The 16,929-nt window shown below is 39.3% G+C and overlaps 1 protein-coding gene across 1 annotated transcript; it reads left to right on the top strand.

Annotated features, from left to right (window-relative positions):
* The first annotated feature begins 14,629 nt into the window (after positions 1-14,629).
* On the top strand, positions 14,630-16,277 carry LOC149195786 (caffeic acid 3-O-methyltransferase-like). Its single transcript, XM_089408812.1, has 3 exons — positions 14,630-15,410; positions 15,762-15,826; positions 15,965-16,277. The coding sequence occupies exons 1-3, from the start codon at positions 14,642-14,644 to the stop codon at positions 16,262-16,264; spliced, it is 1,134 nt and encodes a 377-aa protein (XP_089264938.1). The 5' UTR covers positions 14,630-14,641; the 3' UTR covers positions 16,265-16,277.
* Positions 16,278-16,929: the final 652 nt, after the last annotated feature.

The following is a 16,929-nucleotide window of genomic DNA, read 5'->3' as shown; positions in this document are numbered from 1 at the left end:
TCCACAAGTGCTTTGAAATTTCAGAATTTCTCATACACTTCACTTTTGTTTTTAAGGAAATATATCCAAGTTTTTCTTGTAAAATCATCAATGAATGTTAGGAAATATTGGCTGCCTGCTAATGATGGATTTTTCATTGGTCCACATAAATCTGAGTGGATGATCTCTAAGGGTGCCTTTGCCCTGATGCTCTTCCCTAATGGAAAACTTTCTCTATGTTGTTTCCCCAATATGCAGCCTTCACATAGGCTGTCTGGTTTCTCTATCAATGGTAATCCTCTTACCATTCATTTTCTGATTAACAAGTTTAGACCTCCAAAATTGAGATGTCCAAATCTCAAGTGCCACAACCAATTTTCATCCTTTGGCACGCTTTGGAAAGCCTCATGGGTAACTGCTGCAATTTCATTTTTTTTTTTCAAATCTGCCCTGATCCTGAGAGGGAACATCCTGTTCCTTGTCATCTTCACTTCAACAATGCATCGTTTGCTGGGTGCTATATCCATGATGGTGCATACATCGTTTTTAAAGAAAACATTGTACCACTTATGGACAAGCTGTACAATACTCAAGAGGTTACATCTCATTCCGGGGACATAGTAGACATCTGCTATGGTTTTCCTTTCTCCTTGCTTTGTAAATATTTTTACCTCCCCTTTTCCCATAACAGAAATCTTGTTATCGATTCCTAGTGTGACTTCTGATTTCACATTTTTATCTAGGGCAGAAAAGAAGGCTATGTTCCCTGCCATATGGTTGCTGCAACCTGAGTCTAGAAACCATATGTCTTCACCGTTTGTTTCAGCCATGTTACAAGCTAACAACACATTATTTTGGCTGATGTTTTCTCTAGTGACATTTGCATTTTGTCTATTACTCATATCATGTTGCTTCTTCCTACATTCACTGGCATAATGCCCATATTTTTTACAATAATAGCATTGGACATTGGATTTTTCATACCTTTGTCCTTGAGCATGATGTTGTCCTCCTTGTTGGCTGCTGCCTTGGCCTTGGTTCTGATTTGGATTGCTGCCTCTTCCTTGTGCATTTGCTGGGTTGTTCCTTCCACCTCTGTTCTTGCTTCTGCCTCTTCCTCTTTTGTTTCCTCTGCCTTGACCTCTTCCTCTTCCAAAAGACATCTGGGTCCTGAAGGCTTGCTCTAGAGATGAGTTTTCATTTCTACTCAACCTCTGCTCATGTGTTATCAGTGATGCACGAAGCTCATCAACTGAAAATTTTGAGAGATCCTTTGTCTCTTCAATGGTGGTGACAATCGCATCAAACTTTGAGGGTAAGACCCTCAATATTTTCTCCACAATCCTCCTTTCTTCAAGGGTTTCTCCATGAGTCCTTATTTGTGTGACCATACCAATCACATGTGTGAAGAATGAGTCAATGTTTTCTGACTCCTTCATGTTCAGTTTCTCAAAATCCTTCCTCAGCAACTGTAGTTTTGCTGTCTTCACTCTCTCCATGCCTTGATAGGCTGTCTTGAGGGTTTGCCATGTTTCATTGGATGTCTTAGCTGCGGCTAACCTTGGAAACACGCTTCCATGCACTGCTTGATACAAGAAGAAAAGGGCTTTTGAATCCTTCTCCTTGCAGCTCTTTAATAGATCCTTCTCTCCTTGAGTTAATGCATTAAACTCATTTTCATTTGTTGGTTGTTCAAAACCTTCCTCAACTATTTCCCATAAGTCTTGGGAAGCAAACAAGGCTTTCATTGTTATTGCCCAATAGTCATAGTTTTTACCATCAAATAATGGGAGCTGCATACCCATGCTATTACTGCTGCTTGTGCCAGCCATTCTTGCAGCCTCAACTCTGCTTCAATTTCTTGACTGTGTATTTTAAAACACTGACTGTTTCTTCAGAAGTGACAAAAAAAAACTTTGAGGAATACCTGAGTATTTTCTTGACTGAGCCTTCAATCTGCTGGAGAAGATTTACTGCTGCAACAAAAGACTCCTCCCTTCAGCTTCTTTGTCACCTTCAAAGAGCTTAAACCTGCTCTGATACCACTGTTGTGAATTTTTCTGATAAAATCCCAAAAACAAAGAAAATAAACTCCACAGAGGCAATGCTTTGTTTCACCTCCACGGGATCTTTTTGCACAGGGAAGCTTAAATTTTTTTTACTGAGGAACATAGTATTTCACCGCCACAAAAAAAACATTTCTATTGATTAAAACAAAATTCTGAAACAAATTCCATCCTCTATGCTGAGAGGGATTCACAAATAAAACTCTGTCTTGCTCGCTTCTGGTTTTCCACTGCTGTGGATATTACAAAAACAGTTTCATGCTATTTCTTTGTTTTGCGATGGGCAAACAATACAATATATTCCCTGTTCTGTTTAACTTCTCGCACTGCTGTGCGTTCAATACATTTCCATGAACAACATCTGCACGCGGGCTCTAATCTATATTCTATATGAAAACATACATATACAAAAACATAAAGAAAAAAAAAGAAACATTATGTGCCTTAACCAAAATTAAACTATCTACCTACTTCTACGAACAACAGTTAATACATTAACTTCCTTTCGGTGGTCAACGCAAAATCTTTTACTCCACGCAATCCTTGATTTGATGCGGGCCCGTATGCAGCGTCAGGCGATCGACGGCGGAGAGCGAAGGATTAAATCAGACGGCTGGAATGGATATCGGGAGGCCTCATTATGCTGAACATTAGCACCCGAGAAATTACATTTGCTTACGTATGGGGAGAGCCACGCGTCTGCACCATATTTTATCGGGTTCACATATACAAAAACAACTTTACGCTGGAAGGTGGTCCGAGATTGAAAGACGGTTTTGCTGAGCGGTTTGAGCGATGTACGACTGCGCAGTTGGAATTATGACTTCAACACTCCCCTTTAATTTCAACTGCTGGGCATTCGGTCATACCCAGACACTTCCTCAAAAATTCAAAGCTTTTCTTATCCAATGGCTTTGTCAAGATGTTTGCTACCTGTTCTTGAGTCCTGCAATGTTCTAGGACAATTTCTCCATTGTTCACCAATTCTCTGATGTAGTGAAACCTTCTATCAATGTGTTTCGTTCTCTTATGAAACACTGAATTCTTTGAAAATGCAATAGCTGAGCTATTGTCACAAAAAATCACTGTCGCTTTTGCCTGCTCTTGGCCTAAGCTTCTCAACATTCTTCTCATCCACACTGCTTGACATGCTGCTGCTGTAGCTGCCACATATTCAGCCTCTGCTGTAGACAATGCTACAATAGACTGCTTCTTAGAAGCCCATGAAATGGCTCCTGAACCCATATGAAAGACATAACCGGAAGTGCTTTTCCGATCATCTACACTTCCAGCCCAATCACTTTCAGTGTATCGAACCAAATCTGAATTTTCTGAGACACTATATAATATGCCAAACATTTTGGTACCTTTCACATACCTCAAAATTCTTTTTGCTGCCTACCAATGTGCCTCCTTTGGCCTCTCCATGAACCTGGAAATTAAACTAACAGCATACATAATGTCAGGCCTAGTAGCTGTTAAATACATAAGGCTGCCAACAATACTCTTGTACAAACTAGGATCAAAATCCTTGTTGCTGTCCTCTCTGCTGAGTTTTAGTCCCATTACTGTGGGAGTGATCGCTGCTTTGCATTCTTGCATGTTAAATTTGCCCAACACTTGATTTACATATCTAGCTTGTGAGATAAAAATTCCTTTTTCATTTTGATCTACTTCTATGCCTAAGAAGTATCTCAAGAAACCCATGTCAGTCATTTCAAATTCCTCTTTCATGACTGATTTAAAATTCTTAATGAGCTGATCATCATTACCTGTGAAAATAACATCATCAACATATAAGACAACAATTAAAATTTTACCATCTTTTTCTTTGATGTAGACGGTGGGTTCTCCTTCACACTTGTCGAATTCCTTATCCAATAGATATGAATCTATTCTGCTGTACCATGCTCTCGGCGCTTGCTTCAGTCCATAAAGAGCTTTCTTCAATTTGCACACTTTGTGCTCTTCACCTTTCTTCTCATAGCCGAGAGGCTGTTCAATGTACACCTCTTCTTTTAACACTCCATTTAGGAATGCTGACTTCACGTCCATTTGGTAGACTTTCCATTTGTTTTGAGCTGCTATGGACAGCAGTGCTCTCACGGTTTCCATTCTTGCAACCGGTGCGAAAGTCTCCTCATAATCTCTCCCATATTGCTGCTTGTACCCCTTGACAACCAGTCTTGCCTTGTGCCTTTCTATTTTACCTTCAGCATTGCTCTTGGTCTTGTAAACCCATTTTACTCCAATGACTTCTTTACCTTTTGGTAGCTCATCCAAATCACATGTATTGTTTCTCTCTATGGCATTCATCTCTTCATCCATAGCTTCTATCCATTTCCTATCTTTAATTGCATCCTCGAAATGAATAGGATCATCAACATGACAATACAAGGCAAATAAGTAATTCATTCCTTCATCATAAATGTCACTTAGATTTCTAAACTTCTTACCTCTTTCATTTGGTGTGCACGTGCTTGAAGATGCACTTGAATTTCCTCCTTGTGGTGTGCTTGGAGAAGCACTCTCATTTATCCTCAATGGTGTTCCCTGCTGTCCTTGTGTTGGCGCTGCTGTTTGGGGATCCATTTCAGCCACCTCCTCATCATCTTCATCATGAGACAAACAGTTTTTAACATTCATTGTTTTCTCTATGCTTCGATCCCAAGCTTCCTCTTCAATGAATTGAACATCTCTGCTGACGAAAAACTTCTTGGTAGATGGGATATACAACCTGTAGGCTTTGGATTCCTCACTGTATCCAATGAAGATACATTTCTCCCCTTTGCTGTCCAACTTCCTCCTTAGCTAATCTGGTATGTGTGCATAGGCCACACATCCAAAAAATTTCAAGTGGGTGACACCTTGCTTTCTCCCACTCCATGCTTCTTCCGGCACTTTGTTCAACACTGCTTTTGTAGGACACCTGTTCAAAATATACACTGCACAATTTACAGCTTCAGCCCAATAATCATTTGGCAAATGCTTTGCCTTCAACATGCTCCTCGCCATATCCATGATGGTCCTGTTCTTCCTTTCAGAAACTCCATTTTGCTGCGGAGTGTACCTTGCTGTAAATTGTTTTTGAATTCCATTTTCTCTACAAAATCTTAGGAGTTCCTTGGAGATATACTCACCTCCTCTATCAGTTCTCAAAACTTTAATATGCAGCCCGCTTTGGTTCTCCACAAGTGCTTTGAAATTTCGGAATTTCTCATACACTTCACTTTTGTTTTTAAGGAAATATACCCAAGTTTTTCTTGTAAAATCATCAATGAATGTTGGGAAATATTGGCTGTCTGCTAATTATGGATTTTTCATTGGTCCACATAAATCTGAATAGATGATCTTTAAGGGTGCCTTTGCCCTTATGCTCTTCCCTGATGGAAAACTTTCTCTATGTTGTTTCCCCAATATGAAGCCTTCACATAGGCTGTCCGGTTTCTCTATCAATGGTAATCCTCTTACCATTCCTTTTCTGCTTAACAAGTTTAGACCTCCAAAATTGAGATGTCCAAATCTCAAGTGCCACAACCAATTTTCATCCTTTGGCATGCTTTGGAAATCCTCTTGGGTAACTGCTGCAATTTCATTTTTGTTTTTCAAATCTGCCCTGATCCTGAGAGGGAACATCCTGTTCCTTGTCATCTTCACTTCAGCAATGCATCATTTGCTGGGTGCTATATCCATGATGGTGCATACATCGTTTTTAAAGAAAACATTGTACCCCTTATGGACAAGCTGTCCAATACTCAAGAGGTTACATCTCATTCCGGGGGCATAGTAGACATCTACTATGGTTTTCCTTTCTCCTTGCTTTGTAAATATTTTTACCTCCCCTTTTCCCATAACAGAAATCTTGTTATCGGTTCCTAGTGTGACTTCTCATTTCACATTTTTATCTAGGGCAGAAACGAAGGCTATGTTCCCTGTCATATGGTTGCTGCAACCTGAGTCTAAAAACCATATGTCTTCACTGTTTGTTTCAGCCATGTTACAAGCTAACAACACATTATTTTGGCTGATGTTTTCTCTAGTGACATTTGCATTTTGTCTATTACTCATATCATGTTACTTCTTCCTACATTCACTGGCATAATGCCCATATTTTTTACAATAATAGCATTGGACATTGGATTTTTCATACCTTTGTCCTTGAGCATGATGTTGTCCTCCTTGTTGGCTGCTGCCTTGGCCTTGGTTCTGATTTGGATTGCTGCCTCTTCCTTGTGCATTTGCTGGGTTGTTCCTTCCACCTATGTTCTGGCTTCTGCCTCTTCCTCTTTTGTTTCCTCTGCCTTGACCTCTTCCTCTTCCAAAAGACATCTGGGTCTTGAAGGCTTGCTCTAGAGATGAGATTTCATTTCTACTCAACCTCTGCTCATGTGTTATCAGTGATGCATGAAGCTCATCAACTGAAAATTTTGAGAGATCCTTTGTCTCTTCAATGGTGGTGACAATCGCATCAAACTTTGAGGGTAAGACCCTCAATATTTTCTCCACAATCCTCCTTTCTTCAAGGGTTTCTCCATGAGTCCTTATTTGTGTGACCAGACCAATCACATGTGTGAAGAATGAGTCAATGTTGTCTGACTCCTTCATGTTCAGTTTCTCAAAATCCTTCCTCAGCAACTGTAGTTTTGCTGCCTTCACTCTCTCCATGCCTTGATAGGCTGTCTTGAGGGTTTGCCATGCTTCATTGGATGTCTTAGCTGCGGCTAACCTTGGAAACACGCTTCCATGCAATGCTTGATACAAGAAGAAAAGGGCTTTTGAATCCTTCTTCTTGAAGCTCTTTAATAGATCCTTCTCTCCTTGAGTTAATGCATTAAACTCATTTTCATCTGCTGGTTGTTCAAAACCTTCCTCAACTATTTCCCATAAGTCTTGGGAAGCAAACAAGGCTTTCATTGTTATTGCCCAATAGTCATAGTTTTTACCATCAAATAATGGGAGCTGCATACCCATGCTATTACTGGTGCTTGTGCCAGCCATTCTTGCAGCCTCAACTATGCTTCAATTTCGTGACTGTGTATTTTAAAACACTGACTGTTTCTTCAGCAGTAACAAAAAAAAACTTTGAGGAATACCTGAATATTTTCTTGACTGAGCCTTCAATATGCTGGAGAAGATTTACTGCTGCAACAAAAGACTCCTCCCTTCAGCTTCTTTGTCACCTTCAAAGAGATTAAACCTGCTCTGATACCACTGTTGTGAATTTTTCTGATAAAATCCCAAAAACAAAGAAAATAAACTCCACAGAGGCAATGCTCTCTTTCACCTCCACAGGATCTTTTTGCACAGGGAAGCTTAAAAAAAATTTACTGAGGAACAGAGTATTTCACCACCACAAAAAAAACATTTCTATTGATTAAAAAAAAATTCTGATACAAATTCCATCCTCTATGCTGAGAGGGATTCACAAATAACACTCTGTCTTGCTCGCTTCTGGTTTTCCACTGCTGTGGATATTACAAAAACAGTTTCATGCTATTTCTTTGTTTTGTGATGGGCAAACAATACAATACATTCCGTGTTCTATTTAACTTCTCTCACTGCTGTGTGTTCAATACATTTCCATGAAAAACATCTGCACGCGGGCTCTACTCTATATTCTATATGAAAACATACATATACAAAAACGTAAAGAAAAAAAAGAAACATTATGTGCCGTAACCAAAATTAAACTATCTACCTACTTCTACGAACAACAGTTAATACATTAACTTCCTTTCAGCGGTCAACGCAAAATCTTTTACTCCACGCAATCCTTGATTTGATGCGAGCCCGTATGCAGCTTCAGGCGATCGACGGCGGAGAGCGAAGGATTAAATCGGACGGCTGGAATGGATATCGGGAGGCCACATTATGCTGAACATTAGCACCCGAGAAATCACGTTTTCTTACGTATGGGGAGAGCCACGCGTTTGCACCATATTTTATCAGGTTCACATATACGGAAACAACTTTACGTTGGAAGGTGGTCCGAGATTGAAAGACGGTTTTGCTGAGCAGTTTGAGCGATGTACGGCTGCGCAGTTGGAATTATGACTTCAACACTCCCCTTTAATTTCAATTGCTGGGCATTCGGTCATACCCAGAGACTTCCTCAAAAATTCAAAGCTTTTCTGATCCAATGGCTTTGTCAAGATGTCTGCTACCTGTTCTTGAGTCCTGCAATGTTCTATGACAATTTCTCCATTGTTCACCAATTCTCTAATGTAGTGAAACCTTGTATCAATGTGTTTCGTTCTCTTATGAAACACTGAATTCTTTGACAATGCAATAGCTGAGCTATTGTCACAAAAAATCACTGTCGCTTTTGCCTGCTCTTGGCCTAAGCTTCTCAACATTCTTCTCATCCACACTGCTTGACATGCTGCTGCTGTAGCTGCCACATATTCAGCCTCTGCTGTAGACAATGCTACAATAGACTGCTTCTTAGAAGCCCATGAAATGGCTCCTGAACCCATATGAAAGACATAACCGGAAGTGCTTTTCTGATCATCTACACTTCCAGCCCAATCACTATCAGTGTATCCAACCAAATCTGAATTTTCTGAGACACTATATAATATGCCAAACATTTTGGTACCTTTCACATACCTCAAAATTCTTTTTGCTGCCTGCCAATGTGCCTCCTTTGGCCTCTCCATGAACCTGGAAATTAAACTAACAGCATACATAATGTCAGGCCTAGTAGCTGTTAAATACATAAGGCTGCCAACAATACTCTTGTACAAACTAGGATCAAAATTCTTGCTGCTGTCCTCTCTGCTGAGTTTTAATCCCATTACTGTGGGAGTGATCGCTGCTTTGCATTCTTGCATGTTAAGTTTGCCCAACACTTGATTTACATATCTAGCTTGTGAGATAAAAATTCCTTTTTCATTTTGATCTAGTTCTATGCCTAAGAAGTATCTCAAGAAACCCATGTCAGTCATTTCAAATTCCTCTTTCATGACTGATTTAAAATTCTTAATGAGCTGATCATCATTACCTGTGAAAATAACATCATCAACATATAAGACAACAATTAAAATTTTACCATCTTTTTCTTTGATGTAGACGGTGGCTTCTCCTTCACACTTGTTGAATTCATTATCCAATAGATATGAATCTATTCTGCTGTACCATGCTCTTGGCGCTTGCTTCAGCCCATAAAGAGCTTTCTTCAATTTGCACACTTTGTGCTCTTCACCTTTCTTCTCATAGCCGAGAGGCTGTTCAATGTACACCTCTTCTTTTAACACTCCATTTAGGAATGCTGACTTCACGTCCATTTGGTAGACTTTCCATTTGTTTTGAGCTGCTATGGACAACACTGCTCTCACGGTTTCCATTCTTGCAACCGGTGCGAAAGTCTCCTCATAATCTCTCCCATATTGCTGCTTGTACCCCTTGACAACCAGTCTTGCCTTGTGCCTTTCTATTTTACCTTCAGCATTGCTCTTGGTCTTGTAAACCCATTTTACTCCAATGACTTCTTTACCTTTTGGTAGCTCAACCAAATCCCATGTCTTGTTTCTCTCTATGGCATTCATCTCTTCATCCATAGCTTCTATCCATTTCCTATCTTTAATTGCATCGTTGAAATGAATAGGATCATCAACATGACAATACAAGGCAAATAAGGAATTCATTCCTTCATCATAAATGTCACTTACATTTCTAAACTTCTTACCTCTTTCATTTGGTGTGCACGTGCTTGAAGATGCACTTGAATTTCCTCCTTGTGGTGTGCTTGGAGAAGCACTCTCATTTATCCTCAATGGTGTCCCTTGCTGTCCTTGTGTTGGCGCTGCTGTTTGGGGATCCATTTCAGCCACCTCCTCACATCTTCATCATGAGACAAACAGTTTTTAACATTCACTGTTTTCTCTATGCTTCCATCCCAAGCTTCCTCTTCAATGAATTGAACATCTCTGCTGACGAAAAACTTCTTGGTAGATGGGATATACAACCTGTAGGCTTTGGATTCCTCACTGTATCCAATGAAGATACATTTCTCCCCTTTGCTGTCCCACTTCCTCCTTAGCTGATCTGGTATGTGTGCATAGGCCACACATCCAAAAACTTTTAAGTGGGTGACACCTTGCTTTCTCCCACTCCATGCTTATTCCGGCACTTTGTTCAACACTGCTTTTGTAGGACACCTGTTCAAAATATACACTGCGGAATTTACAGCTTCAGCCCAATAATCATTTGGCAAATGCTTTGCCTTCAACATGCTCCTCGCCATATCCATGATGGTCCTGTTCTTCCTTTCAGCAACTCCATTTTGCTGCGGAGTGTACCTTGCTGTAAACTGTTTGTGAATTCAATTTTCTCTACAAAATCTTAGGAGTTCCTTGGAGATATACTCACCTCCTCTATCAGTTCTCAAAATTTTAATATGCAGCCCGCTTTGGTTCTCCACAAGTGCTTTGAAATTTCGGAAATTCTCATACACTTCACTTTTGTTTTTAAGGAAATATACCCAAGTTTTTCTTGTAAAATCATCAATGAATGTTAGGAAATATTGGCTGCCTGCTAATGATGGATTTTTCATTGGTCCACATAAATCTGAGTGGATGATCTCTAAGGGTGCCTTTGCCCTTATGCTCTTCCATGATGGAAAACTTTCTCTATGTTGTTTCCCCAATATGCAGCCTTCACATAGGCTATCCGGTTTCTCTATCAATGGTAATCCTCTTACCATTCCTTTTCTGCTTAACAAGTTTAGACCTCCAAAATTGAGATGTCCAAATCTCAAGTGCCACAACCAATTTTCATCCTTTGGCACGCTTTGGAAAGCCTCTTGGGTAACTGCTGCAATTTCATTTTTGTTTTTCAAATCTGCCCTGATCCTGAGAGGGAACATCCTGTTCCTTGTCATCTTCACTTCAGCAATGCATCGTTTGCTGGGTGCTATATCCATGATGGTGCATACATCATTTTTAAAGAAAACATTGTACCCCTTATGGACAAGCTGTCCAATACTCAAGAGGTTACATCTCATTCCGGGGACATAGTAGACATCTGCTATGGTTTTCCTTTCTCCTTGCTTTGTAAATATTTTTACCTCCCCTTTTCCCATAACAGAAATCTTGTTATCGATTCCTAGTGTGACTTCTGATTTCACATTTTTATCTAGGGTAGAAAAGAAGGCTATGTTCCCTGTCATATGGTTGCTGCAACTTGAGTCTAAAAACCATATGTCTTCACTGTTTGTTTCAGCCATGTTACAAGCTAACAACACATTATTTTGGCTGATGTTTTCTCTAGTGACATTTGCATTTTGTCTATTACTCATATCATGTTGCTTCTTCCTACATTCACTGGCATAATGCCCATATTTTTTACAATAATAGCATTGGACATTGGATTTTTCATACCTTTGTCCTTGAGCATGATGTTGTCCTCCTTGTTGGCTGCTGCCTTGGCCTTGGTTCTGATTTGGATTGCTGCCTCTTCCTTGTGCATTTGCTGGGCTGTTCCTTCCACCTCTGTTCTTGCTTCTGCCTCTTCCTCTTTTGTTTCCTCTGCCTTGACCTCTTCCTCTTCCAAAAGACATCTGGGTCTTGAAGGCTTGCTCTAGAGATGAGTTTTCATTTCTACTCAACCTCTGCTCATGTGTTATCAGTGATGCATGAAGCTCATCAACTGAAAATTTTGAGAGATCCTTTGTCTCTTCAATGGTGGTGACAATCACATCAAACTTTGAGGGTAAAACCCTCAATATTTTCTCCACAATCCTCCTTTCTTCAAGGGTTTCTCCATGAGTCCTTATTTGTGTGACCAGACCAATCACATGTGTGAAGAATGAGTCAATGTTGTCTGACTCCTTCATGTTCAGTTTCTCAAAATCCTTCCTCAGCAACTGTAGTTTTGTTGTCTTCACTCTCTCCATGCCTTGATAGGTTGTCTTGAGGGTTTGCCATGCTTCATTGGATGTCTTAGTTGCGGCTAACCTTGGAAACACGCTTCCATGCACTGCTTGATACAAGAAGAAAAGGGCTTTTGAATCCTTCTTCTTGCAGCTCTTTAATAGATCCTTCTCTCCTTGAGTTAATGCATTAAACTCATTTTCATTTGCTGGTTGTTCAAAACCTTCCTCAACTATTTCCCATAAGTCTTGGGAAGCAAACAAGGCTTTCATTGTTATTGCCCAATAGTCATAGTTTTTACCATCAAATAATGGGAGCTGCATACCCATGCTATTACTGCTGCTTGTGCCAGCCATTCTTGCAGCCTCAACTATGCTTCAATTTCTTGACTGTGTATTTTAAAACACTGACTGTTTCTTCAGCAGTAACAAAAAAAAACTTTGAGGAATACCTGAGTATTTTCTTGACTGAGCCTTCAATCTGCTGGAGAAGATTTACTGCTGCAACAAAAGACTCCTCCCTTCAGCTTCTTTGTCACCTTCAAAGAGCTTAAACCTGCTCTGATACCACTGTTGTGAATTTTTTTGATAAAATCCCAAAAACAAAGAAAATAAACTCCACAGAGGCAATGCTCTGTTTCACCTCCACAGGATCTTTTTGCACAGGGAAGCTTAATTTTTTTTTACTGAGGAACAGAGTATTTCACCACCACAAAAAAAACATTTCTATTGATTAAAACAAAATTCTGATACAAATTCCATCCTCTATGTTGAGAGGGATTCACAAATAAAACTCTATCTTGCTCGCTTCTGGTTTTCCACTACTGTGGATATTACAAAAATAGTTTCATGCTATTTCTTTGTTTTGCGATGGGCAAACAATACAATACATTCCCTGTTCTGTTTAACTTCTCGCACTGCTGTGTGTTCAATACATTTCCATGAACAACATCTGCACGCGAGCTCTACTCTATATTCTATATGAAAACATACATATACAAAAACGTAAAGAAAAAAAAGAAACATTATGTGCCGTAACCAAAATTAAACTATCTACCTACTTCTACGAACACTAGTTAATACATTAACTTCCTTTCAGCGGTCAACGCAAAATCTTTTACTCCACGCAATCCTTGATTTGATGCGGGCCCGTATGCAGCTTCAGGCGATCGACGACGGAGAGCGAAGGATTAAATCGGACGGATGGAATGGATATCGGGAGGCCTCATTACGCTGAACATTAGCACCCGAGAAATTACGTTTACTTACGTATGGGGAGAGCCACGGGTCTGCACCATATTTTATCGGGTTCACATATACGGAAACAACTTTACACTTGAAGGTGGTCCAAGATTGAAAGACGGTTTTGCTGAGCGGTTTGAGCGATGTACCGCTGCGCAGTTGGAATTATGACTTCAACATGATGAACCACAGTCGTCGGATGTAACCCTAGAAAATGGATGGGCCGATCGATGCCAAGTATCAGGTGCAAGTTTTTCGAGAGGGTTCGAGAGTCCTGGGTGTACAACACGACATCATTAGTCGAGGTCACCCTTCCCAAATATCGAGTAAAGAGTAACCATTATTACTACAAGGTAAACAAATTTTACGAAAACCATATTATAAATGTTTAAAATTTGGAATTGAACCTCGGGGTATCATTAAAGCATTGTTATTAAATCACCGACTGAAGAGTAACCATTGTTATGACAAGGTAAACAAATTATACCAAAACCATAATATAAATGTTTAATGTTTCGAATTGAACCTCGGGAGTATCATTAAACCATTGTTATTAAATCATTAAACCATTGATATTAAATCATGACTATTAGAACATGAATATGTAAAGCATAGTGAAAGCAAACAAGTTTTATTGGCTATGTTAATAATAATAAAAAATTATGCTGGTACATGTTACAAACAACTTCGATACAGACCATGACCTGACTATGTGCCATACAAATCCTTTACCTTTCATTATAGTTATCAAATTAGATTTGAATTGGGAAAAGTCAAGAAAATTTCAATTACAAAATAATAGGCCATATAACATTAAAATTGATCCATATGTTTTTGTTTTTGATACATATATTTGACATGGTTATTTGTACATATGTTTCAGGTCGCGGTTTTCAATATTAATATGCTTTCAATGACTGCGGGTGCTTCATACTTCGTACATCGAGAAAATACCAACCACCTGAAGGACAAGTTTGGGTTGAATTTGTTCAAGATATGAGGCGGAAGTTCAGTCATGGCTTTCGATACCCAAATTTTCAATGAATTTGTTTAAGTTAAGCCATCGAACTAAGTGTTTTAGATACTAATTAATTTTGTGTGGTCGAGTGTTCAGTATTTGCTTTATCCATTTAAAACGTCATCCGTGATGGTGAAAATATCATCTTTCATAAGCGAAAATATAGTTGTGAGGATGGTTCAATTGTGAAGTAGGGAGATTATAAGTTTTATAATCCCATTACTAATAAAATTATGTATCTCCGAGAGCTAATGCTCCAAACACGATTTTGTTAGTTGAAAAGTCATGTCTCACGACTTTTTTAAGTTGGAAAATCATCTCTCATATACGTAACTTGTGTCACTTGCAGATGATCCAGTCCGTGACGTAGAAGATTACACGAGGCCACCACCAAATAATATAAATTTGGCATCCCTATTCGTTTGCATTACAGCTCTCCGAACGAAGTTAGTGGTAGTGAAAGGTATGGATATCCAAACCCCGGGCACGGAAAGTCTGGTTGAGTCTCGGGATATGAATATCCAAGCAGTTGAGGACGAAGAGGTGCTCCAGGGTTCGGCCCTAAGCATGGCGTTTTCCGTAGTAAACCCCTTTGTGCTAAAATGTGCCCTTCGTCTTAAAATCCCAGACATCATCTGGAAAGCCGGTCATGATGTTGCTCTCTCCGTTCACGAGATCGCCTCCCAACTCCCCTCTGAAGGCCCCGACGTTGACGCTCTTTCCCGCATTCTTACTTACCTTTCCACTATGGGAATCTTGCAGATGATCAAGCCAATGGAGGGAATTAGTACATCCATGAACATGAAATACGGCCTTACCAATCTCACCAAAACCTACTTCATCTCCCGCGATATTAATTCCTTAAGCCTTGTTCCCTTCGTTCTATTGCAGACACACCCAGTTTTCGTGGCCGCCTGGGACCATATTCACGAACGTGTGCTTCATGGGGGCGATAATTTCAAGAATTCCAGTGGCAATGGCCAAGAATTCTGGAATTTCACAGCCAGCAATCCGGAGTTCAACGCCATCTTCAACGCAGGCATGGTGTCCCTCACAAAGGTCGGTATGACTGAGATCTTGGCTACTTACGATGGCTTCAAAGACGTTAATGCGCTGGTAGACTTGGGCGGAGGGCACGGAGAAGCGTTGAGTCTCATAACTGCTGCATATCCTCATATCCACGCGATCAATTATGATCTTCCTCACGTCATCGCAACTGCACCCCCTCTTCCCGGTAATCCTAATTCAATTTCGCAACCTTCTTTTTTATATGTTGATTTCTGTTCCATTTATCTACTTCAATGCTTAAATCCTCTGCAAGTTGTTCAGAATACACTGAATTATATTTAGATAACCACCCATCTTTATTATTCTATTTAGTTATGTTATTTTTCTTATGTGGTTCATTCATTAATCTGGTAAATTACATCCACTAACAACATGTACCTGCTATTCGGAAAAATCGAGATAAATAATCACCCTACATAATCACGTCACACGGCACAGCATGAGATTTCGCAATATTGTTTCACGTCACAGCATGGGATCTGGGCATGTTGTTTTAATCGTATTGTCATTCACACAGGCATACAACATATCAGCGGAAACCTGTTTGAGAGCGTACCCTCCGCAGATGCGATATTTATGAAGGTGAGAAATACAGTTCGTTAATCTGGCGGATCTTCTTCCTACGTTAATTATGTGATAAACATTTAATTTTGATTTATCTAACAAAGATGTTACTACTATACCTAATTTATAAGTTTATTTTGGATTTGTCAATGAAAGCATTTCCTACATATCTGGGACGACGAACACTGCATCAAGCTACTTCACAACTGCTACCAGGCTGTCCCAGATAAAGGAAAGCTAATAATAGCAGAGGCTGTCCTGGATATAACTGATGATTCCGACTTGATAGGATCTGGGAAAGTCGTACACGCTCTTATGTTGAATCTTTCACCAGGAGGTAGGGAAAGGACCCGAGAACAATGGAGTGAACTTCTCAAAAAAGCTGGTTTCTCTCTCTCTCAGATCGTGGGAAAGAAGGGCACCTTAACTAAAATTATCGAAGCAATCAAGTGCTAAATGTTTAGTGAAATCCTACACTGGTGTAATTTATTGCATTACGAAATATAACTATGTGATTTCTGAGTATTCACCTTCAAGTTATGTCCATCTTATCGTGTGTCGTCATTTGAATTGATTATATTGCATAAATGATCTCATAAGTGATTTGATTTTCATTGCATTATACATTTCTCATCCTCCATTGTTATCCCATAATTTTAATGAACAAACAACCTATTTCAGAAGGATGTCGATAAATCTTTTACCCCTGTAGTCCATGTAGTACGGGGATTCTCTTTTGGTTTGAAACACTAGGTTATTTCTGATCTCAGTCCTGTTTTTTTGGATCTCCTGATTTTTCTGGATCTAAAGTTGCCTATTTATTGAGAGGTAACTTTAAATGATATGAGTCCTAGGATGATTAATGAAAATGGGGTGTTGCTAAATATGAGATAGTAATTTTCGTCATGTTTTAATTATTATTTATATTTTGTAGAATTATTTTTTATATTTTGTATGATTTTTTATTTATGTGATATATAAATAATATTAATAAAAGTAGTTGGAAAATTAATTGGAAATAAATAAACTCAATAATAATATTTCTTTAATATATCTTATTAGGATTCTAAGATAAAAAAGGTCTAGGTATCTATATGACCTCGTAACAGCACGATGTTTTA

Source organism: Pinus tabuliformis, chromosome 2_2 (assembly GCF_031772625.1).
Source record: "Pinus tabuliformis cultivar Carrire ecotype Pingquan chromosome 2_2, CPIR1, whole genome shotgun sequence".
Taxonomy (NCBI): Eukaryota; Viridiplantae; Streptophyta; class Pinopsida; order Pinales; family Pinaceae; genus Pinus; species Pinus tabuliformis.
The sequence above is the reverse complement of the archived record's forward strand: the minus strand, read 5'-3'. Positions and strand labels throughout refer to the sequence as shown.